The sequence below is a fragment of the Triticum urartu genome, chromosome 5A, assembly GCF_056163025.1.
Source record: "Triticum urartu cultivar PI428250 chromosome 5A, HENAU_Tu73, whole genome shotgun sequence".
NCBI classification, from domain to species: Eukaryota; Viridiplantae; Streptophyta; class Magnoliopsida; order Poales; family Poaceae; genus Triticum; species Triticum urartu.
In genome coordinates, this window is record NC_141877.1 from 472,854,427 (window position 1) to 472,878,492 (window position 24,066).

General features: G+C 43.0%; 1 protein-coding gene across 14 annotated transcripts; it reads left to right on the plus strand.

The window, feature by feature from the left end:
• Nucleotides 1-18,211: 18,211 nt before the first annotated feature.
• Nucleotides 18,212-23,233, plus strand: LOC125507143 (putative F-box/FBD/LRR-repeat protein At5g56810). 14 transcript variants are annotated; one of them, XM_087521251.1, is made up of 8 exons: nt 18,217-18,478; nt 18,560-18,659; nt 18,770-18,809; nt 20,779-20,882; nt 21,248-21,585; nt 21,688-22,087; nt 22,171-22,323; nt 22,407-23,233. In XM_087521251.1, the coding sequence occupies exons 1-8, from the start codon at nt 18,273-18,275 to the stop codon at nt 22,797-22,799; spliced, it is 1,734 nt and encodes a 577-aa protein (XP_087377377.1). In that variant the 5' UTR covers nt 18,217-18,272; the 3' UTR covers nt 22,800-23,233. The 14 variants fall into 14 exon arrangements, with proteins under 14 accessions (XP_087377376.1, XP_087377387.1, XP_087377377.1 ...); XM_087521255.1 differs by having other exon boundaries at nt 21,536-21,585; XM_087521250.1 differs by having other exon boundaries at nt 18,212-18,478; nt 21,248-22,087.
• Nucleotides 23,234-24,066: the final 833 nt, after the last annotated feature.

A 24,066-nucleotide genomic window follows, 5' to 3' on the forward strand; every position in this document is an offset into this window, starting at 1 on the left:
GTCCTATCTTAATTGGAAGCCATCGGTGTCGACATCACTTGTTCGAACACTTATCACAACATTATCGTACATGTCCTTGATGAGGGTAATGTACTTTGCTGGGACTTTGTGTTTCTCCAAGGCCCACCACATGACATTCTGCGGTATCTTATCATAGGCCTTCTCCAAGTCAATGAACACCATATGCAAGTCTTTCTTTTGCTCCCTATATCTCTCCATAAGTTGTCGTACCAAGAAAATGGCTTCCATGGTCGACCTCCCAGACATGAAACCAAACTGATTTTTGGTCACGCTTGTCATTCTTCTTAACCGGTGCTAATGACTCTCTCCCATAGCTTCATTGTATGACTCATTAGCTTAATTCCACAGTAATTAGTACAACTCTGAACATCCCCCTTGTTCTTGAAGATTGGTATTAATATACTCCGTCTCCATTCTTCTGGCATCTTGTTTGCCCGAAAAATGAGGTTGAAAAGTTTGGTTAGCCATACTATCGCTATGTCCCCGAGACCTTTCCACACCTCAATGGGGATACAATCAGGGCACATCGCCTTGCCTCCTTTCATCCTTTTTAAAGCCTCCTTCACCTCAGACTCTTGGATTCGCCGCACAAAACGCATGTTGGTCTCATCAAAGGAGTCGTCCAATTTAATGGTAGAACTCTCATTCTCCCCATTGAACAGCTTGTCGAAGTACTCCCGCCATCTATACTTAATCTCCTCGTCCTTTACCAAGAGTTGGACTGCTCCGTCCTTGATGCATTTGACTTGGCCAATATCCCTCGTCTTCCTCTCTCGGATCTTGGCCATCTTATAGATGTCCCTTTCACCTTCCTTCGTGCCTAACCGTTGGTAGAGGTCCTCATATGCCCGACCCCTTGCTTCACCAACAGCTCGCTTTGCGGTCTTCTTCGCCATCTTGTAATTCTCTATATTGTCTGCACTCCTATCCAGGTATAGGCGTCTGAAACAATCTTTCTTCTCTTTAATCGCCTTCTGGACATCATCATTCCACCACCAGGTATCCTTATCTTCGCTTCTCCTTCCCCTGGACACTCCAAACTCCTCCGAGGCCACCTTATGAATGCAAGTCGTCATCTTCATCCACACATTGTCCGCATCTCCTCCTTCCTCCCAAGGGCCCTCCTTAATGACCCTCTCCTTGAACACCTGAGCTACCTCCCCCTTGAGCTTCCACCACTTCGTTTTAGCGACTTTGGCACGCTTATCCCGCTGGACACGAATCCGAAAGCGGAAGTCAGCAACCACCAGCTTATGTTGGGGTACAACACTCTCCAGGTATCACCTTACAGTCTAGGCACGCACGCCTATCTTCTCTTCTCGAGAGGATAAAATCAATCTGGCTAGAGTGTTGGCCACTATTAAAAGTCACCAGATGTGATTGTTAGAATTAAACACACATGTTTAATTGGAAGGGAATCTCCCCTAGTTAACTGGCATGCCGTTCCCAACAGGCAACCAACGCGCCTCTCCCTTCGCGTCCCTCTGTATCGTCTGTACGGGATGTATATATTGTAACAAACCCAATCAATAAGAACAGCGATTCCACTACTTGTCAATTGTCTTTCGTATATACTTTACAACACGTTATCAGCACGCTCCCGGCGGAGCGATTCTATCGGCGCCTGCTACGACCTCGCTCGCTCGTGAGTTCAACGACCGCAGCCCTCGATTCGGCGTGGTGGCGCCCGCTACCGCGGCGGCCATCAGCCCGGCGCAAGCGCTTCCAAGCGGCAGCCTCAAAACTTCGCGCCTCGCACCCTCGTCGCCAGCCGTGGCCGCGCCCGCCCACGCCGTGGCCGTTCCTGGCCGCGTCGGCGCTGCTCCCCGGCCTCCACAGCCGCGCCCCGCGCCAGGTCGTGGCCATACTTGCATGCTTGCTGTGCTGTCATGGAATAGTCAATCTAGCACTTTCTGTGTGGATTGCCGACCGGCGACGGATAGAGCGAGATGCATTAGATCTTGGTCTGACGGGGGGCCTGCGGTGCTGGGATGTGGACCTGCATGCCTGGCGCCATCGCCATCTGGCCGCGCGGGCCGCCCCGCGCCTCGGCCGCCCCCGCGCCCGCGCGCAAACGCGCCCGTCCGCTCGGCCGCCACACTGCCGCGCTGCCGGACTCGCACCCTCCACGCCATGCCCCAGACCACGGCCTCCGCGCTGCGACGCGCCCCCGTGCCCGACCGCCCGTCTGCGCGCCCTCCTGCCCGTGGCCGCTGCTCGGCCGCGCCGCGCTCCCGCGCTCAGCCGCGCCCTCGCGCGCGCCTGTCCTGCACCCGTGCCGCGGCCCCCTGGCTTCGTGCCCGTGGCGCTCGCAGAACACGCCGACGCCAACGCGGGCCGGAGCAGCCTCGCGGAGAGGTTTTACGGCCGCACCATGGCCGTCATCGACCGCCGCGCCAGGACTTGAGCACCGGCCAGCAGGACGAGGTCGTCATAATCAAGGACGACGATGAAGCCGCGGCGCTGCCGTCTCCAACCCCTGCGGTTGTTGAAGCCGAAGCCAGCGATGTGGCTGTCGACGCGGACACTGTTGGGCCGTCGCGCCTGCCGTCCCCGACGCCCGCCGCCTCGTGGTCCTCGCCGTCCCGCTGGAGAGTCCGCAGTCGAGCAGCCGCTCCAGCCGCGAAGCAGCGGTGCTCACGCTCGCGGATGGCGCCTACAACGGCGTCGCACCCGGCACCCACCTCCGCGGTGGCTCCTCCTCCAGGACGAGCGCGACAGGAGATCTTCTCTCCATCGGTGATACGGCCGGTCAGCCAGCGCTGGGGGGTCTCCGCCGATCTCCGCTGTGGATTTGGGATTGAAGTGACTCGGGAATTGCTAGACCTGTTTATTTCATCTAGTCGCTCTCCCTTATCTACTCAGTTTGACCAGGTCGGGGCTGCCTTACGTGGCCATATGCATGCGCTGGGAATTTTGGCATCCAGCATAGCATGCCGCGTTTTGCTTATTTGCACATTTGTTTTTGCAGATTAGCATCTAGTCTACTAACAGCACTTCTAGTCACTGTTTTAGACCTGTTTGTTTCAGTTTCAGTACTGTTTTTCTGTCTAGTACCTCATATTCCAGAACATATGTGTGATGTGATATATTTTCATGTCCTACATGTTGAAATTATACATCCATAATTTGCAATTGAGTTTTTTTTAACCTCTTGCAAGAATAAATTCAGTACTTCCACGGTATTGTTTCTCCGTTGAGTACAATGTATTCCGGAATATTTCTATAATGTATCTATTTCCATGTTAAGCACATGTCGAGATTAATACGCCAATTTGCAATTGAGATTTTCAATTTCTTGCAAATATAGTCCGTTTATCCGTTGAGTACGAGGTATTCCGGAATATTTCTATGATGTATGTATTTCCATGTTAAACACATGTCGAGATTAATACGTCTATTTGCAATTGAGATTTTTAATTTCTTGCAAAATACAGGTGCAAAATTTAAAGTGATTTCTTCAAGTTGATGCTTGGGATCACAAGATAGTCATATGGATCTACTCCCTACGCAGATTATCGATGACTACTGATAAAGTCTACATTTTGTCGTTTCAACATTATGATTGCTTTACAAAGTGCTCTCCCACACATTTTTCTAAGTCATGGCATAAGGCATTATGAGTGAGTATTTACTGATTTCATCGGATTATACTCCCTAGTGCTGCGAGATTTACTTCATTCTGGAGATTATCTTCAAGGTGTCATGCTTAGCAATTTGAGATTCGTATTAATGGTTTCAAGATAACTTCTTAAAATATCCATTAATTTTGCAACATTACCATGATGGTCTTTAATTTACTAATCGTAAATTAATTATCTCTGGTAACCGATGGCTAGAGAATTGAGGCATTCGCCCTCGATGGCCACCACTGCCCTACCTGGGCCATGGACATCATGATCGCTCTTGTGTATCGTGGGATAATGTGTGCCATCAAAGACCTGTCGGATTCTCCTACGGTTGGAGTCACACCACTAACAGAATAAACATGTTGCTTTACACATCATAAGACATTATATCGATCCAGATCTCAGCATCTGGTTATTCTGTATTTGCAATCCCTGGGATACAAAGAACCTCAAGGGCAAAAGGTTTGAAGGTCACTCCTTCAATCTGACACCATCATGGCAGTCAGTTATTTGCATGACGTTCTTCTAGAACCGAGCAATAAAATGACTATCCAACTGTCACAGGACCCTATGAGCACGGAGAACATGAAGGTTAAATATGCATCAACTGACATGTTTGGAGACTACATTTAGTCCCTCAATCTCCTTAGTGATCTATTTATTTATGTCCATTTCTGATGTTCTAATATGAACATGATTATTGTTGTCATCATATATTGTATCAGCACTTTGGTACAAATACATTTGTATGTATTCTATATATCTGACAGTGGTTTTCATATTGAGAATCTTCATGTCTATATATAGATTTCTACGGGAGTCAATCCAATGAAAAATGATATGTGCCTTGTGGACATATGCACCACAAGCTTTATACTCAGGGAAGTCCAATGTTTCCACTCTCATTGAGAGAAAGGAGATATTTAAATCGCTAGACGCGATGAGGTATTTGTTGGCTCAACTCGAGTCATATTTACTATCCCTGTGGGTACTCGAGTAACGTCGGGATGCTTTATTGCTTCCCAAGTTTAACTCGTACCCTACTAAACTATGGAGGTATCCGTCAAAATAGTTTCTATAGCGAAACTTATGATGACAGCAAAGAGAAGTAACTTCTCTTTACCATATGCAACGGATATGGCAAGCACATTCTATGTGTATCATCTGGATTGTACTACACATATGACACAACCCGTAGCACATGTTGTGTACGAGATAGTTTTCCAAAGTGTCTTGTACATGACAAACTTGGCATACTCGCCTTGGTCATCGAGACATTGGCTTGAAACAGAAACTATCAGCAATTCCAATAGTTTATAATTATTATGATGCTAAATTCTAATAACATTTGGATTTTATGTGCACTACAAGTGACACAGGGAAGCTAATTTTAAGGCTTGCACACCTTAAATTCTACGATGAACCACTCATACTCCTTGAATGCATCTAGTCGAGGTAAGTGGGCTCTTCCCAGCCATTGAGTAGACTATTCAGGTATTCCATGTGGTTCTAAAAGACATATCTACATGATGGTCTTAAGTGTGTGCTTTATTCACACGAAACCATTGGCTCATCATCCTGACATCGATTTCAAGCAAATCAAATGGATAACATTGCAGAATTCTCCTTGAGTGCCTTCTCTCTGGCCCTTGGATTGAAGTTTGGCAATTTGTCCTAATGTCTAGACTCAAAATGGTTTGGTAGAATCCTATCCAAAGAGTTAAGATCATTGCATTATCTTTATTTTGGAATTGCAACTTACCAACTTTACGTTGGAGTCATGTAGTTTTACACGCTCATGACCAAACTGCATAATATTATTCCTCTCTGTCTTTAATACGTGGAAATCTATCAAGTATTTCCTATCTGCGGTAATTCGGTTGCATACCGATATCACCACCCGGCATACATCATTGGCCCCTCAACATATAGTTGGGATCTATGTGAGGAATAACTGTATTTCCGTCAATACCTCAAGCCCCTCGCATGGGGAGTTATTCAAGGCCAGTATGCTGATTTAATGAGGAACATTTCCAGGCATTAGGGGGAGATTTCAAGTACCATAAAAATGCCAGGAAATTAGTGGAATGTTCAACGCATTTCTGCCTTAAATCCACGTACTCAAAGATCTGAACCATGCATTCAGAAGATTTGCAACACATTGCAAATAATCTGCCAGATTCATTTACTGACTGTAAAGGTGTCACACAATCCTACAATCCTGCAAAAGTACGCCTGAAAGAGTGGGGGTACCAGCAAAATCCACTTCACTCCTCGTTCAAAGCAACAGGGGGAGATGTATGGCAGAAGTACATCAGGATTCAGCTTCTCGCAAGCAAGGATATCAAGGCCTGTGAATCAGTAAATGTAAGTCAACTTCACGTTGGCAGACACCTAATGGGTAGTATACACCCAGTGGACGGGAAACCTCCACCAACCCATGTCATAGTGCACACAATGACCGGGACATCGGAATACCCGACTCAATCGCATTGGGAAATCGCGAGAAGTCACTACGGGTAACGATATTTTCATCAACTATATATTGATATATAGATTCTGGAGAATCATATAACCGGAAGTCTACAATTGTCGACATACATTTCTCAACTAGATTGCAAAACCATACAAATGATTCAGATCCAAAGACCATGGCCATGGCAAAGTGTGATCAACACCCGGACTGAACTCAAGCGAAGGGTATAATCTAGGTAGAAATGATCTTGCTCAATAATGGGAAGGTATTCATAGGCAATATCTACACCAGTTTTCTTCTGGAAACAAAATTGAGAACAATGAGGTGGTGAAACAAAGAGCAAGTATTGTAGCACAAGGGTTCACGCAGATACCCAACTATTCTCCAGAGATGGAATCTCATTCCGATAACTTATATCATTGGCAGTTCAAAATCATCTATCTCTGCAGTTGATAGATGTAGTGATCACATGTCCATGTGGATCACTAGATTCAGACATATATGATTGATTTTCGATGGAATCTCAATTCTGAATCGAAGTACAAAATGCAACATACATTGTGTAAAATCAATAAGTCACCATATGACTTATTATTATCGTCGGTACATTTGGTACAACCGACATAGTGAGTTCCTTATTCACAAGGATTACTCATACAATAATGATTATCCATGTTTGCGTGTCTGCAATGACGACACATGTAATCATCTAAATGACGGAGTTTAAAATTAAGGATTTGGGTAAACCAAAATACTGCTCGTTACTACAACTTGAGCACCTTCATTCATACATTATGGTATACTATGTTGTCTATATCCAAAATATATTGGAGAAATTCATTATGGACAAATCTTATCCATCCATAACTCTCATGGTAGTTCATTCTCTAGACGTAGAGAAAGATCTATTTAGACCAAGAGATGATGGAAATGAGATATTGGGACTCAACGTTCCATAATGCCATTGGATCCACCAAATACAATTGGTTGGGACTCAAGAATATCTATCTATATCTCCAAAGGCATCAAACATCTTGTCCTGGTTTTTTAGTTTCACGGAAATGTGAACACCGATATCATTGGATACATCGATTAGATCCCCACTATGTCAGATCGTAGACAAGCTTAGTGTTCATACTAGGTGTGGTAGCCCTCTCATGAAGAGTCTTCCAAACAGACCTCATGGCTACATTCACCAACCATTATCTCAAAGATAATGTTGCTTGTGTTGCCCGGATGCAAACAGGTTACGTAATTAGCAATATCGTTATATTGCATATCTTGCAAGTCAAATCATGTGAATGATTTGTTCACCGAGTCTCTACCAGTTTCTACATTCCAGAAATACGTTCATGGAGTTGGTATGTGATGGCTTCGGAATTTGCAAGAATCAGGGGGAGTACCTTCCTGAATTGTTCCTGTTCAAAGCATCATATTATACTCTTTTTTTCTTAATGAGTTTACTTTAAAGGTTCTCATGAAGGTTTTTAATAAGGTAATATCAACATGAGATCATATGTCATACTTTTTGTTTTTCCCACCGGGGTTTTTAAGAAAGTGTATATGACATATTTATTGTCCTCTAAACTCTATGAGTTTTCTCGTATTGAGTTAAAAAAGACAATAACCATTATATGTTGCATCATTTCTCCTTATTTTTCTCATTGGGTTTGAAGGAGTTTTAGCAACATATTCTACACTACTCCTCATATTTTTCCCACAGGGTTTTTGGAGGAGACTCTTTCGAGTTGATGATACTACATGGACAAGCGAAGATTAGGGGGGGTGTTAGAATTAAACACACATGTTTAATTGGAAGGGAATCTCCCCTTGTTAACTGCCATGCCGTTGCCAACAGGCAACCGACACGCCTCTCCCTTCGCGTCCCTCTGTATCGTCGCGTCCCTACGGGATGTATATATTGTAACAAACCCAATCAATGAGAACAGCGATTCCACTACTTGTCAATTGTCTCTCGCATATACTTTACAACAGTGATTCTCTCTTTCTAAAGAGGGTGTTAGCTACAATCATGTTGTAGGCTAGAGAAAAGCTTAAGACATCTTCTCCTTCTTGATTCCTGATGCCATAGCCAAAGCCCCCATGCGCGCCCCGTCAAAACCTGTGTTAGATGTACCCACGTGGCCATTGAGGTCTCCTCCTATGAAGAGCTTCTCATCAATCGGTACACTCCTAACCATATCTTCCAGGCCTTCCCAGAACTACCTCTTGGTGTTCTCATTGTGGCCTACTTGTGGGGCATACGCGCTGATAATATTGAGAACCAAGTCCTCAACTACCAGCTTGACCAGGATAATCCGGTCCCCACGTCTCTTGACCTCTACCACTCCATACTTGAGGCTCTTGTTGATCAAGATGCCTCCGCCATTTCTGTTTACAGCCGTCCCCGTGTACCACAGCTTGAAGCCGGTATCCTCCACCTCCTTCGCCTTCTGTCCTCTCCATTTGGTTTCTTGGACGCAAAGGATATCAACACCTCTCCTCACCGCTACATCAACTAGCTTCCGAAGCTTCCTTGTCAGAGACCCTACGTTCCAGCTACCTAAACGAATCCTCCTAGGTTCGGCTAGCTTCCTTACCCTTCGCACTCGTCGAGTCAAATGCGAAGACCCTTGCTCATTTTCCACTACACCCGGGCGCCGATGTAGCGCGCCACTAAGGATGCGACGACCCGATCCTCGCTCACTTGCCACCGTATCCGGATCAAGATACGGCGCGCCACTTGGGGGGTAACAGCCCCGCCCTTGCCCATTTTCCACCACACCCGGGTTCCGATGTGGCGCGTCGCTGAGAGGGTTACGCCCCAACGAAAATCTTTTGGGTTTCATCTCCATAAGAGTGGCTGAATTTTTACGTTGGCTCGCCAAGCCTATCACAACCCTCCTCCTTTACCCGGGCTTGGGACCGGCTATGTTGAGACAACATAGGCGGAGTTAAAAACAGAGGATGTTGCAATAAAAAGAAATGACATATGTTTTTTCTCGGAAGCCATCTCAACGAGAAAAGTGGTTTAATCCTTATATTTTAGTTTTCCTGTCCATTATAAATCCATAATGCAGTGTAGCGATAATAACACACAAATGTCATTTCTGTGAGCCCACGACGGCGAGACAGACACGACCTCTGCTCGTCCTTGGCCGCCTCTCTGAACTGAATGTTATACCTCTACTACTTGAGGAGGTAATAGCTGTGAGATGTACCTGACCGTGACGTCACCTCGGCCATATCCTCCTCTCTGAAATGAATATTATGTCTGAATTATCCAAAAAAAGCTTATTGATACTATTGATATTGCTTTTTTACTGCTCGAGTAAGGTAATAAATGGTGAGACGAGCGCGACCCACATCATTGCCTCAGCTATGTCCGCCTCTCTGAATTGAATATCATGTCTGAAATATCCAAAAAGCTTATTGAGATATTGATAGTGCTTCTCTTCTCTACTAATCGAAGAAGGTAATAGTTTTTTTATGTGATTCTTTTTTCCATTGCAATGCACTTGAGTTTCTTCTGGATTAGTTATTATCAAACCTGCAGTTCTGTACTCGTGTCTTATTTTTTCAGTTGAACACAATGAACTTTCTATAGGATTTCATGGTTTTTGCAAAGTACGTAACTAGCTGGGTTGTTTTATTCCTGCATATTCAGAAATTTTGTTGTGAAGCTAAGGCTGGTGTTACCAAAGTCCACTCTGTCTAGATTGGAAACAATTGGAGACATGCTTCACGTAATATTCAGGGGTGGTCAAAACCATGTGAAGTATTACAGTGCAAGTTTCTCTGCCTTACATGAGTGTTAAAACCGTCAATCGATATATCGATCTACTTGGAAATTTTCTGGGGTTGCGTTGGGTTGGGTTGGTCTGGTAGTGGGTAGTAAAATGATCTGTTTGTTGGGATCCATCTTTTTTTCAGGGATTTTTGTTAGGATCCATAGTCGAAGGGGTGAAGAGATGAGATTGATTGTCTGATCCCCACGTCCGTAATTCGAGCCCGTGGGCGCCGCTGCACTGGCCTGGCCTGAGTCACTGGTAACCAGTCATGCATGCTGCTTCAGTGACTCGCACGTACCTCCTCGGCCTACTCGCCGGCGTCGAGCGGCCAAAGTCCTCACTGCTAGCTCAAATAGCCATGGTGCCCATGTACGATGACTGGATCGATTGGCCTAACCGATCACCTACATGCATATAGGAGGAGCGTATCATTGATATCAATATATTTGGCTTAAAAGTTTGTAGATGGACAAGCTCACACGAACGATGCCATCTCTATCGCTTAGTAATTTAACAAGATAGTGTGCATTTATCAATGCAAATTAACCACTAGATTTGATTTCTGGATTATCACTCAAGGATTATTGCTTGAATGTTCATACATGGATGCCATCTTTGTCGCTTACCAACTTATAAAGAAAATGTGCATATATCAAGGGCAAACCACTAGATTAAATTTCAGGATTATCACTCTCGGATGAGCTTGGTCACCTTGAGGTTACAATCAGGGACTCCATTGTAGATACAAGAGTGACTTTTGTAGGAGAAACAAAATTCTTAGCCATATTAGCTTTGGGAATAGTCATCCTGCAAAGCCTTCTTTAATTCCTCTTGTGGTCATGAATCAGTTGGTTATAAAGTTTGCAATAATAAATCAACATTGTGTTTCTTGTATACTGGAACATTTTTTTCCATTTAAGGTAGCTGTTTATTCAATGAGATTGTCTAACTTTGTGTCCTACTCTATTATTTGGTGTCTTGGGGCTTATCTCTCTAGATTATGGTGAAGCAAGGGGGAGTCGCTTATATCCTAGTTGTTGCCACAGCCCACAAGTGACTTTCATCGTCTATTGTAGCTTTAGCGAATATAGTTGATGCATGATTGCAGATGCCAATAGGTGTAAATGTGTGAGAAGTGTATGTGCGTACATTGGTGTATAGTTGATGCATAATTACTTTATTTCCAAATTGCTCATGTGTGTCTGTGTGTGTCTGTGTGTCATGTCTGCATATTGAGCTTATAGATTTTTCTGACGAATGTTTCCTATTTTGATTCTTGTCAAATGACAATTGCACTTTTATCTTTCTCGTGATTTGATTGTTCTCTCTCTGTGGTACGTATCTCTATGGGTGTTATGTTTCTTAAATTTTGACAGTGGAACCCCCCAGTTTCCATTTCTCTTGAAGGCTACATTTGCATGTAACTTTTTTTGACAACCAAATTGCTACATTGACTACTTTGTTTTAGTAGTGCAGTATTTTATGTTCTTCCATCAGAGGTACTTCATTCCTTTTTTTACACCTTTGGATATGTAACCTCATCTTTCTTTTATTTTTAAAATAGATGCGTGCATAACTACTTCCATGATGAGCCGGTATCTGTCGAGCAGGGCATGGCACGTCTTCCCACCATTTGCCACCATTAGGTATGTTAGTACAACTACATGGCGTTGTTGATGGTGCAGACAAACGAAGATAGGAGGCTCATGCTGCTTTTTAATCTCTATATCTGGACCAGATTACTGCTTCGTTTCCTCAGTCTCTGTCAGATGAGTAGACCATCTACTTTTCTCCTCTGGCTGCATTGCCATTTTGGTCATGTTGTTCATCAGTGGGGATTCCTGCTCCCTTGCTGTCTTCAAGGACTTCTATTCAGCTCTAGCTCCTCACATTCTGCTGCTCTTTCTTTCCTATTTCTTGGCAAATCTTGTAACTCTTCATGTAGTATGACTTTGAGCTGAATGAATTGGCACCTGTTGGTGCCTTCCTTTGTTCAAAAAAAGAAGTGTACCTCTGATGTAGCATTTTGGACTGCTCTGAAATATAATTTTAGGCTGCTTCAAAATATGGGTAATGTAAATGGAAAGTTCAATATCGAGTCGGATGTAATGAGCTGCAGTAGCTAATTGGCAGACTGCAATGGGCTATAAATTGGGTCGAATTTAATACAATGCAAGTGACACGGGGGGAGTGGCGGTAGCGATATTGGATAAGGAGGCGCTTCAATAGGAGAAAATAAACCGAGAGAGCATGAACGCAGGAGAGGACGAAACCACACATCTCTACTCTTAATAGACGAGTTGGTTGAATAGTCCCACCACTTTCGTCTGGGTTTTTTTCGTCCGGTTTATTTTCGTCTCAACTCCCACCACCCCTCTCACGTTAATTTTTTTTCTTCGGACTTAAAACCGAATCGCGTCTGATACTCCTTCCATTTATTCGTGCTTGCTTTGGCAGGTGTCGATTCAACTCAATCATGTAAATATTTGGTTTTTAAAAATTCAGAAATAATACCATATACATGATGAAGGAGCCCACAACATATTTTTTTCATGGAATTCTTCCTGCCATACCACACATCGTCTGATTTGTTTCCTTCCCAATCGATCTCCTTCACGATTTCCCCCAAAAAGCAAATCCTCCCCTTCCTTTCAATTTTTTCCAAACCCGATCGCCAACCCATCATGTCCGTAGCCATGGAAGAGAGAGGAGGGAGAGGGGAGAGGGAAGCGCGGCGGCCTCTGGTCCATCATACGGGAAAAGGACATGCCTATGCACTACCGCCCGCCACGCCGCTGCCGCCGCTCGCGTGGTCATTCTCCTCCGTCCATCCCCAACTCCAACTCGATCTCCAGCTACCGCGACACCGCAGATGGCCAGTCTGGGACTCTGGGTACACGCACCCGCCGCTCATCAGATAAGATACCGCTGCGCCTGTCCTCCGGCCAAGATCGACGAGACCACTCGATCGCGTGGAGCTGGACATAGGGCACTGCATCCGCAATGACGAGAAGCAGGTCGTACGCCACTGAAGTATAGGAGCACCGCCGCCAGGTAAGCCTGCAAGCAGGATGTCGTGCTCCAGGCCCTCCCTTGGGGATGGCAAGATCTGCATCGTCCACATCATCGACGCGCAGGTACACACATTGATGCTTGCAATTACAGTTTCATGTCCTGATCCAAAATGCCACAGGGATCTGATTTTTATATTCTTTTCGTAATTGTTTTTGAACAGTTGTGCTTTAGTTTGTTAGCTTGGATGGGTTTGTGGCCTCGCCTCATTAGGTCCGAGGACAAAAGTGCATGGCGAATAGATACATGCAGCACGGGACCAAAAAAAAATTAGGTACATTTTGCTGATCCAAAAATTATGTTATACACTAGATCAATTATCTCGTCGAGCCGCCGGCACTGTCCCTGGACTCCAATTCCATGCGTGATGGATTTCGCTATTGTACCAAGTATTTGCTGAATTTATTGGCATTCATTCATATTATTGGCCGGCGGTTATGGTTTTCTGTTTTATAGACTGAACCTTCAAGGGTCGCCAAGTTCAGTTTTAGAACAAAAGTTGCGGGATAAGCTGGACAGCTGAATGCGCAAGATAGATGATGTTTGGAATTTGGATCATGAGCTTCCAACAATGACCGTGCGAGATGCTGGACATGGCGTGCAAGGCCGATGTTGATGGCGACACATATACTCATCAGCTGCACTACTACACGTCAGGGAGGAGGAAGCTAGGGAACCCATATTTGAAACAGGAGAGCAAGGAAAGGTTTAATGGTTACTGATGAAACCATTAATCAATAATAATGGTGATTAGTTGTTCTTGAATCACAATTAATCCTTGCATAACTCCATGTGTTGCTCTCTTGAGTGGGTGACCTGTGACCTGTTCTATACAAAAGAATAATGGTGTGCAGTTTCAGTGGTGAGTGGACGCAATATGGCCGCAGACTATATTTATCCTATCAAACCATCGGTAACTGAAAACTAATCATGTTGGTTGCAACGGGGGCAGCCTTATATTCCCCAATGATGTTTGTGTAAATGCTATATCTATTTATTGTTCAAAAAACTTGCCTGTGTGCAGTTTTTCATGCATGACACTACAGAACCAAGTATTGGTAGATTTGGTAATGCTTTATTTAAAGTTCTTGTGTACATCAGACTGACTATTACCACAAACATGCCATTTATAGCATTTGATGGGAGCCAATGCCAAGGACTTTTTGTGTCACCATTTCTTTAGCATCATCATGTTTAGTCATTCCAATTTTAGAATCTCATAATATGATGCCTAATTACTTTGACCGAATATGAATACAGTGATTTGTTGTAATTTACAGAACATTTTTTTGATATGATGAGTTGTTTGCAATGTCTGCTTACTGTGTTTACAGGACACCAGATTTCAATACCCCTTTGTAATAATTTCTTAGGTGATTTGTTGGACAAGCACACACCCAGATTTTGGGGATTAATAACATCAGTATGCAACTACATCAGGGTTGTCATTCGTCGCGCTCCGTTCCTGCCCCACTGCCACTGCCGCCGACATGGTCTCTGCCCAAGTGCTGCCTCTGGGTTGCTATTCTCCATGCTCACGCCTTGCCTCTAGATCGCCATTCATTACGCCTCCACTCGTTGTTGCCGGCATGCTGAGAAGCTTCAATGGAGCCTACTGGTTAAGGACGCAAGGCAACTCAGTTTCCCAGGTGTGCATTCTTAAGGTCTGGCACACCCAATTCTTTTCCTCGCCAGCACATCGACATGGCTTGTAATAGTATGATTTATCATTTTAGCTGCACGGAATTGGTTGTTCCACTGGTTTGCTCAGCGCATTTAGTCGAGTGCACTATATTATTCATGTGTGCAGTTCTCATATACTATATTGTGCAACCAATCATCAGTACATCATTTTTTTAGAAACTAAAGGCACAAAAATGATGCTTCTAATTATGTTTTCTTCTTGTTATTTGTCAACTCAGCTCACAAAAATGTCGTCAACTTCATGGGTGAAACTTGATGCCTGACAGTCAATTCCATTGATTATTTTGCAGTGAGATCAATCAACACATGCTTCAGTCACTTGGCGTCGCCAGCTTTCATACAATTGCCCAATGACCCTTTGATTTAATTTTGCCTCTGATTCTCAGCTACTCAAGTGGTTACCAAAATAAAGGTTAGACATTTTTACTGTTCTTGATGTGAGGTTACTAATGGAGCACCAATTATAGCCATTGTGGACTTGGTATCCAAATTTTTAGCCGGTTTGAACAGAATGAGAATTTATTATGTTTGTTCATAAGTTATTCGGATAACCAGAGTGACCTTTTCTGTTCATGATATCATCATAAAAGTTGTGGCACTTGCCTTAAGTAATTCCCCTGAAGCAAATGGAATGCAACAAGTTTTTTTGCCAATTAAGTTTCTCTGTTTTATAAGACAACTAGCTTTTGCTGTAAATCCGATGTATTAGATGCAAGCCTTCTTGGTTTACATATTTATTGGCTAAAAAATATTTTGTGTTTCAATGTACACGAGGGACTGATGAGAGGTATTATATGGAGAATATCACCAAGCTGATAGTAGTGTAACCTTGAACATACACATGATGATTAGTCAATAGATATTGCATTGGAGTTTCTCTTTTTCAAAGTCTGCTCCGACCAAGCACTTACATGTTCAGGTACATATGTTGGGTTATGTCAAGTACTTTTTTAGTCTCTGCTTTTGTAAATCTCTTGTGAATTTTCAATTGCGAAATGTCTGGGACAAATCTGAAGGAAGAAGTTCAGAAGTGTGATTCAGTGATATATTGATCTTGCTGCAGAAGAAGGTATGCATAATTGTACACAAAAGTTTGTATCAACATATTTTGATGTATGCAATGACAGTCCTTGCTATTCTAGGGCCTGAGAGGTCTCTATGATAGGAACTGTAGATTGTTAAACCATAACAACAATATCTTTCATAGGTATGACAAAGGGTCAGAAGTTTAAGCAGAATTTCTTCAGCGGCATGCTTGTATTGCATCGTCAAAGTTGTTTGCATGCAAATCTTAGTTTGAACCAGAATCAAGGTTGAATTCGGAAGCACCAAAAAATACACATCCCAAAGGTCTGGTTTTGCTACAGTTGTACTATCTATGCTCCAATAATTTTTTCTGCATTTTTCCTTGGTACCAAATTTTCAGGGTGTCTATTTGATTCATATTTTAGTAAAGTAATCAGCATGTTGGTCTGACCACTTGACATACCTTTGTTTTGTAGGAGGGTTAGAAGATTGTGAGCTAGATGTACCATCAACACGGTGGTGAGCATATTGGGGAGACCGCGAAGTGATTGGTGTGTATGAAGATCCTAGCTGCATTTTTTAACTAAAATGTTTGTATTTTTTGGTCCTTGCCTGTATGTATGGAAAAAGCACTTGTGGGTCCATCTGATTACAACTATGAATTTCTTGTTTGAAATGTTGAGTTTTAAAACCCAAGTCTTATGGTCTATACTTTGTTATGGAGAGAAACCAAACCAGATGATGGTTGCAACTAATTGTACATTCCTACTATGTTTGCGACAAGAGCATGTTGGTGCTATGTATTCTCTGTTTCTCTTGTTGCATCAATGTTTTGAGCACCGGTCCCTTCTGTCTGGTTTGCGTAAGTGTTTTGAGCACTGGTCCTTTTTTCTGGTTAGAGGCAGAGGGATGGGAGGGAGAGATGTTAGATGTGATTATCATTGTGCGACTAAAATATGTTGTTGCTGCTGTTGCGTAGATGAGAGAGAGAGAGAGAGATCTTGTGTTGTATTGTTTGCTCATGTATTTATTTGATACAATGTGAATAGCCGCATGGATTTGTGGAGTGAGGGGAACACCGATTCATTTGGGACTATCTGTGTATTTTGGTTCACCTGAAGAAGCACCGATGATGTAATGTGGTACTCTCACATATTGATATTCGTGAAGATAAGGTATGCACCAACGCTGTTTTTAGTTCACATGTTGATGTTCGTAAAGATAAGGTATGCACCAATGCTATTTTTAATTCAGATCAGTCTTTTGATTTCTAATTGTCATGTGAAGTATTGTCAGGTTGTCAAAATGATGCATAATGCTAAGGAGGTTACTAGAAAGGGTGAAGGTTGAGTCATCGGTTGTCTTGAAGCCTTAACTTTTGATCCTACCGGCGACAAAGTTATAGTCATTGTGTTTTGCAAAAATGTTGAAGCTAATAATGGATGTTCATATATTATATTTTATGCTGATGGCTTAACTGATCCATGTGCAGTTGATGTTAACCAAGTTGGAATAGAAATATGATATTTCTCTTATTTAGTCAATTGGCTTCTATACATTCCATCTTGCATGCATCTAGAGAAAGAAAGTATTTTTTCGTATTTCCAGTTTCTCAAGTTCACTGTTCTAGATGTTTGTGTGTATTTTTTCCGTGAAGCAATCAAAAACTGCAAGCATCCTTTACTGACACAAATATAATTGTGTGGTTACATGTTTTAAATGCAAGTGTGTGTGGGTGAGGGTGGAAGGAGGAATTGCGATTTGGATGCACCATTGATAAAGGTGATGAGCTTGGACTTGGGAAGTGGATTAGAGAAATAATAAAAAAAATTGACAATACAACGTGAAGTGCATATAAGGTTCATAAAGATGTATGTCATGTGTCCAGACGGATCATACTTTTTCTTTTTCAATGCATTCACCATCTCCAAATTGACAAAGTCACTGACGTAATTATGACAAAATGAACTGAAAACTCATCGAGTTTTACACAATCAGAAGCGATGCATACAAATAAGTGTCCTTCTTTATACACAATAATAATTGTCCGCTGGTTGCAACTGGATATAAATATTTTAATATGATTTTGTAAATAAATGTTTACCAAATTCTGCCCATGATATACCTATTTGAATATATTTTAGGATTTTATTTTGCAATCATTTATTGACTTCCAAAGAAAAAAGATAAGTTTATTTGGTAAGTCAATTAAATGTGGGACAACTACGACCATTTTCATGGAATGATGCTCAGTCCAAGGATGGAATTTTCGACGAACCACTCCGCCTGGCAGGAAAAGGAACATTATTCTTTTTTAAGCCACGCATCGCTTCTGGTCGTACGTCGCTGGTGTTTTTGCGAAAAAACCCCGCTATTTCTTTGAAATCAACCCGCGGTCCTTGTTTAAGTGGTACTCAGGAAAAACGATTCATTTTTGCGTAAAACCCCCTGTCGTTTGGACTATTCAACGCGCGGTCCAAGCAGTTCTGTAAAGAAAAAAGGAAACACAACCACACACAGAGCACACGGGCTCGCCTCCTCTCCCTCTCGCCTATGAAGTCATCGCCGCCGCCGCCGCCCATGCCGGCTGCTTCCGGCGCCTCCGGCGCAGCGCGGCACGCCCCAAGCTGCCGACGGTCCGCGCCTCCCTCCCCTCCACCCAGACTCTCTGCTCCCGGCCTCTACAGCCCGCTCGCAACCACACACCCATGGCTAGGGTTTCGGGCATGGCTTCGCCGGCGTGTCTCCGGTGGTCCCAGGTTCGTCCTTCCTTCCTTCTTGGCCGAGATTCGCTGCCCATACACCTCACCTTCTCTTCATATTCTCTGCTGGAGATGCAGTTGGGGCACGCCATGGGAGTTCCCCATCCATCACGGTCGCCGTTGTCAAGGGATTCTTCAAGGAGATGTCAAGGACGCCATGGACATGCAGCTCCTCAAGGTTTTATCCCTCCTTTCCTCTGACATCAAGTTGTAACAGTACATTAATCCAAGCAACTGTTTTCAGATCAATTAAGGAATCAATCTCATGATGGTTGATGCTTGATGCAGCGGAGGATTGGGCCTCGCATTATTTTTTCCAGAATTGGGTGTGGGTACTCTCTAAACTGGATTGAGTGAGCTAAATCTGTGCATCAAAATTGTAGTCTGTAGCTTTATGTGTTACGTCTTAAGATTGAACTTGAAGTTGCTTTTGGGAGTAGTTTTAGTTGGTAGATGTTTCAGGCTCCAAATACGCACACATTATGTGCTTAATGTGTGGCATAAACATGATCAGTTTTATGCTTAGAAACCAAACCACTGTCCACCCATTTTATTTCTTCATGAGTATTTTGTGTTGAAATCAGATCACCGTTCACCTGTTCTCGTACTGTTGTCTTTAACTTATTTTGCCGATTCTCAATAAAATGCTCAGTTCAGGATGTGATTTTCAGTTTTAGGCATTTGATACTTTTGGCACTGAGCAAAAAAAATTCCTCTGAGCGTGTACCTTCAAATGCAAAGTTCTGACTATGATTTCGCATGCGATCACACCGCCGTCGGTCGCTCTGCCTACCGAGTGCCACCCCGCCGCCTCCCCCACTCCCCCCACCTGGGACCTCACCGCCCGCTCTATCTAATATATTTTCCAGTTTTCTTATAGTCGCCAATACAAATGTCCGCTTGAGTGTCAAAAGGCAGCAGGGATAATGAAAAAAGTGTATGGGTTCGTTGCTACATTGTAGTAGTTATGTACATCTCAAATTTTCAGCCCAGGATTTTTATTTTGACTGATGTGAGTATTTCTTAGTCAGTCTTCATCTTCCAGCTTTGACTGAAAATAACTCTCCTGAAAACTGTTGGCAATACTCACAATGTGATCTACAAAGAAACATTTGATGATCTTGCTTGATAACTTACCGGCGGGCAGAAAATATATCATGTTAGTACCATTCGTAAGCAAACATGTACCTTATTTCTGCTTAGATGTTCTCTGTTTCTTATTTCATAAGTGTTTTGCATTCCCTATAGAAGCTGACTGGCCAAATTTATGTTTACTACACTAGCATAGTCTCTCAAGTACTGCACTCCAGCAGGCCACCCAACCCATATTTAAAATCGGGTACTTTTAGTTCTGACTGCAGTCATATAGATATTCATGTATAAAATTGTTTGCCTTTTGTTCTGGTTAAATCCAGTGATGGCGCTCTAGGTGATCATGCTTCTTAGCCGCTATTAGCGGGCGAAGGCGCAGCGTGTACAAGTATATCTTTCCACATAGAAAATAATTCATCTACACAAGCCTTCAGAACAGGGTAGATTTCCTAGAAGGCGACACCAAATAGATCATTTTTGTACCCAGGTTTCCTTTCAAGCTTAGAATTATCAAATTCTACTACAGTTTATATTTGATGCATGAAATTGACCTCTTAGCAATCACCGGTTCAACAATCTTTGTATTATATGCAACCATCAGGCTTATGCATATAATCGTTCAGGTCCTGATTTTTTAAATTAAATATTCTTAATGTTGAGCGTAAATCGTCGCCTGCAAATCCAACCCCATAGTAAGTCACCGCCTCGCTGTTATTTTCATCTGGTACAAGACTAGGTAAGGCAAGCAGATTCTTATAGGTTGATCTAGCCTAGTGTCTATTTTGAGCGTAAAATTTTCATTTTTTTCATAGATAAAACTGTTTGGGTAAGCTAAGGATTTTATGGCTCAATTTGGGGAAAGATCAAATGTTGTGTGCGATGTTCATATGTACCCGTGTTATGAAAATTTTGCTATAATATCAGTTTAGCAACTCAAATATTACACAGTAAGCATACATTGGATTTGAGGAGGCCCCATATGTCTTCCAAGCTAAAGTTGGCACTTGGCAGGTGGCTGCCTTGCTTAGTCGGTATGGGGTCTGAGACGATCCTTGGCAACACAACAGAGGGGAAGCCAAGACTATCCTTTGGATTATGTGTTCCCCTGTCTTATTTTGTTTGTTTGAGCACCCTCAACGATATACTTGGGTGGTATTGCAATCTTCTATAAGTATCTACCTGTAATCATGTATTATGTATTGCAGATGGACCAGCTGATTCAACGGTTGACAGAAAGGACTCTACCTGCAAACAAGACCATTGTTCCCAAGGTGGTGAAACACAATACCTTGGGCCACATCTTCCAGAGGTACGCCATGAAACGCTGATGATGGGCTATGAATGCTCCAACTATACTAATTGGTTGAGCTGTGCTTGGTAAATAGGAGTATTTAGTACGAACATATCCTTAGTGCTGCAACCTGCTACAATCCTACTGCAGTGTGCCTTTCAGCAGTTAGCACAATTGCACGGTGAACCAACTACTATTCTTTTAGAACCAAGACAGTGAGGAAAAGTAACCTCCCTTTACTCAGCAGTCAGCACAATTGCACGGTGTGCCTTTGTATTGCGTTGCAATCATGTGCAAGCACTTGGGTTAAAATGTTACTCAACATGGTTTTCTTTATTTCTTTTGTCCATTTGAAATAATTTCTCACATGCTTGTGTATACAGGATATCTGGTGTCATATATATTCCCTACTGCCAATGCGAGATGCTGCTCGAGCTGCTTGCGTGTCTCATGCATTTAAACGTTCTTGGAGATGCTATCCGAACCTTGCTTTCAATATGACAACATTGGGCATAGATATAGAATCATGTGGAGAGGACGAAATAGCAAGAAATTTTACTAGCAAAGTTGACCACATTTTGAAAAACCGTCCATGCACTGCCACCAAGACACTTGAGATTGTTTCCGTTTCTACAATGCCAAAAGTTTGTAATATTGACAGTTGGTTTCAGAATGCCGTTACACCGGGAATTGAAGAACTCACCGTGGAACTATCTTCAAAGTCAGGAATATATTACAACTTTCCGTGGTCACTTTTAGCTAATGAGAGCGGAAACACGATTCGGTATCTAAATATTTCTCGTTGTGCTTTCTCTCCCACCAGCGGGTTATGCTTTAAAAGCCTGTCAAGACTCGACCTGAGTGATGTTGATATCACAGGGGACCAATTGGGGTCCCTTCTTCACAATTCTTTTGCTTTGCAACGGATGCAACTCAAGTTTTGCAATAAGATAATTTGCTTGAAAATACCATTTCATCTACAACAACTCAGATATCTGGATGTGTTTGACGGCGGCAGGATGCTGCGGGTTATAGAGGTAGAAGCTCCAAACCTCTCTAATTTCCAGTTTAGGGGACATCGTCAAGTACAACTATCATTTGGAGTAGGATTACAATTCAAGAATTTCGACTTGTCCTTTCCTGGTGTTCTCAGCTATGTTTGTGCTGATTTTCCGTCTAGCTTGCGCTATGTTGAAGCTCTTTCTCTAGGTTCATGTCATGAGGTATATGCTAAATCCTTGATATGCATGGTATGATTGTCTTTCGACTGCTGATATTATGATTGATCTGAAATGTCTTTGTGCAGATGATTGATACACCAGTTTTACCTAGCAAATTCTTACATCTCAAGCACTTGAATGTTGATCTTAGTACACTGACATTTCCCTCGACCTATGACTACTGTTCTTTGATATCCCTTTTTGATGCTTCTCCTTCTTTGGAGACCCTTGTCATGAATGTAAGTTACTGTACATATTGCAATGATATTAGTTACAATGATGGCATTATTATTAATCTAACCATATGGCCTGTCGTCTCTAGGTTTTGCAGAAAAAGATGTTGCATGAATCAATCGTGGGAGATACATCACATTTGAGGCAGATGCCAGGGCACCGCCATGATAGCCTCAAGACAGTGAAGATTATTGGTTTCTCCTCTGCAAAGAGCTTAGTAGAGCTAACATGCCATATCATTGAGAATACAACGTCACTTGAGGGCCTTACATTGGACACCACAACAGGACATCCTTTGTATAGTTGTTTAACCAACAATATTGGAAAGTGCATGCTGTTGCACGGGGATTTTATGGTGGAAGTTCGTAAAGGGCTCTTGGCTATCAGGACATATGTTGAGCCAAAAGTTCCTTCCAGAGTCAAGCTAAATGTTGTGGAGCCTTGCCGCCGATGCCATGATCAACCACTGATCATATGTTGAACTTCATATGCAAGTTATCATAAGTACCCCATGATTCCTGTGTAAGTTAAACTAGAACGTTGAACCTTGCTGCTGCTGCTACCCGGGTTATACACCCCAAACCCAATGTTTAACATGAGGCTCGTGTGTTGCCATGTAAGTAGACCTCCTGCCGCTGCAATGTTTCTAGGTGTAGGTGCAAGCAAAGTATAACTGGAATGGACCGAAAATTGTTGATCCATAAAAGATGTACTCCCAGCATACAGTAGAGCCACTGCTCTTTTTCCATTGAGATAGATGACCACAGTGGGTGTGGAAGGGGAGAGCACCACTGATGGTTTGGGCAGAAATGAACATCACATTTTCTGTGTTGTTCCCTGTATTTCAGGTTCTTCAGTGTCAGTTTGCTGTCGGCCAGTATGATCTTCCTGCATGATATGAATATTTGGTACTAATTTGCTCTTGTGTCTTTGAACCCATTTATCACAACATCTCCAACATTCTCCCACTTTTCTAGTTTTATGAAACTTAACATTTGGCAGCTCTAATTGTTTCAAAGGTTGTTGTTGGACAGGCATATGAACATGAACATATCTCTGAGGCACAACATTGTTTGGTTTCTTATAGAAGTTTGTGCAAGGGACACGGGTCTTTTTGTGTGTGTGTGTGTGTGTGTGGGGGGGGGGGGGGGGGGGGGGGGGGGCTCAGTATATAAGCACCAGTCAGGTCTAATTTGGGTGCTTTATGCCCTCTCTGAGTCCATTGACATAGCACCTAACAAACGAAGCTTCAGATAGTTCAGGATTTTCATCCTGGACATCAGCCATCAGTCCTTCAATTTTTAGGTCAATAGCCATGGGAGGAAAACCTTTTTGTCAGCTCAGAACAGAATTCAGTCCATGACAACAGTTTCTCTAACAGTCCTGACCTTCTTAAACACACGTCAGCCTCTCCTGCAATATAAAGTTGAGCTAGAGACAGCTTATATTCTTCAGGTGCAGCAGCCATCTGCAAATATTTGTCACATTGTCGAATCCATCCCACTGGATCCGTCCCCTCAAACCTGGGAAAATCCACCTTAGGCCCTTTTGTGATGGGTTTCATGAACCGGGCTTTCAATTCCTGTTCATATGTTTTCAAATATCTCTGTGTTGATTGAACTGGCTACATGCTGGAGTATAAGCTTGTGCTGGGACTGGTTCTGGGGAGTGTGTTCATTTCCACTTTCTGGTGCCTGCTGTGTACGCATGCCAGGAGGTACATATGGTCTGGTGATCCTGATAGGTGA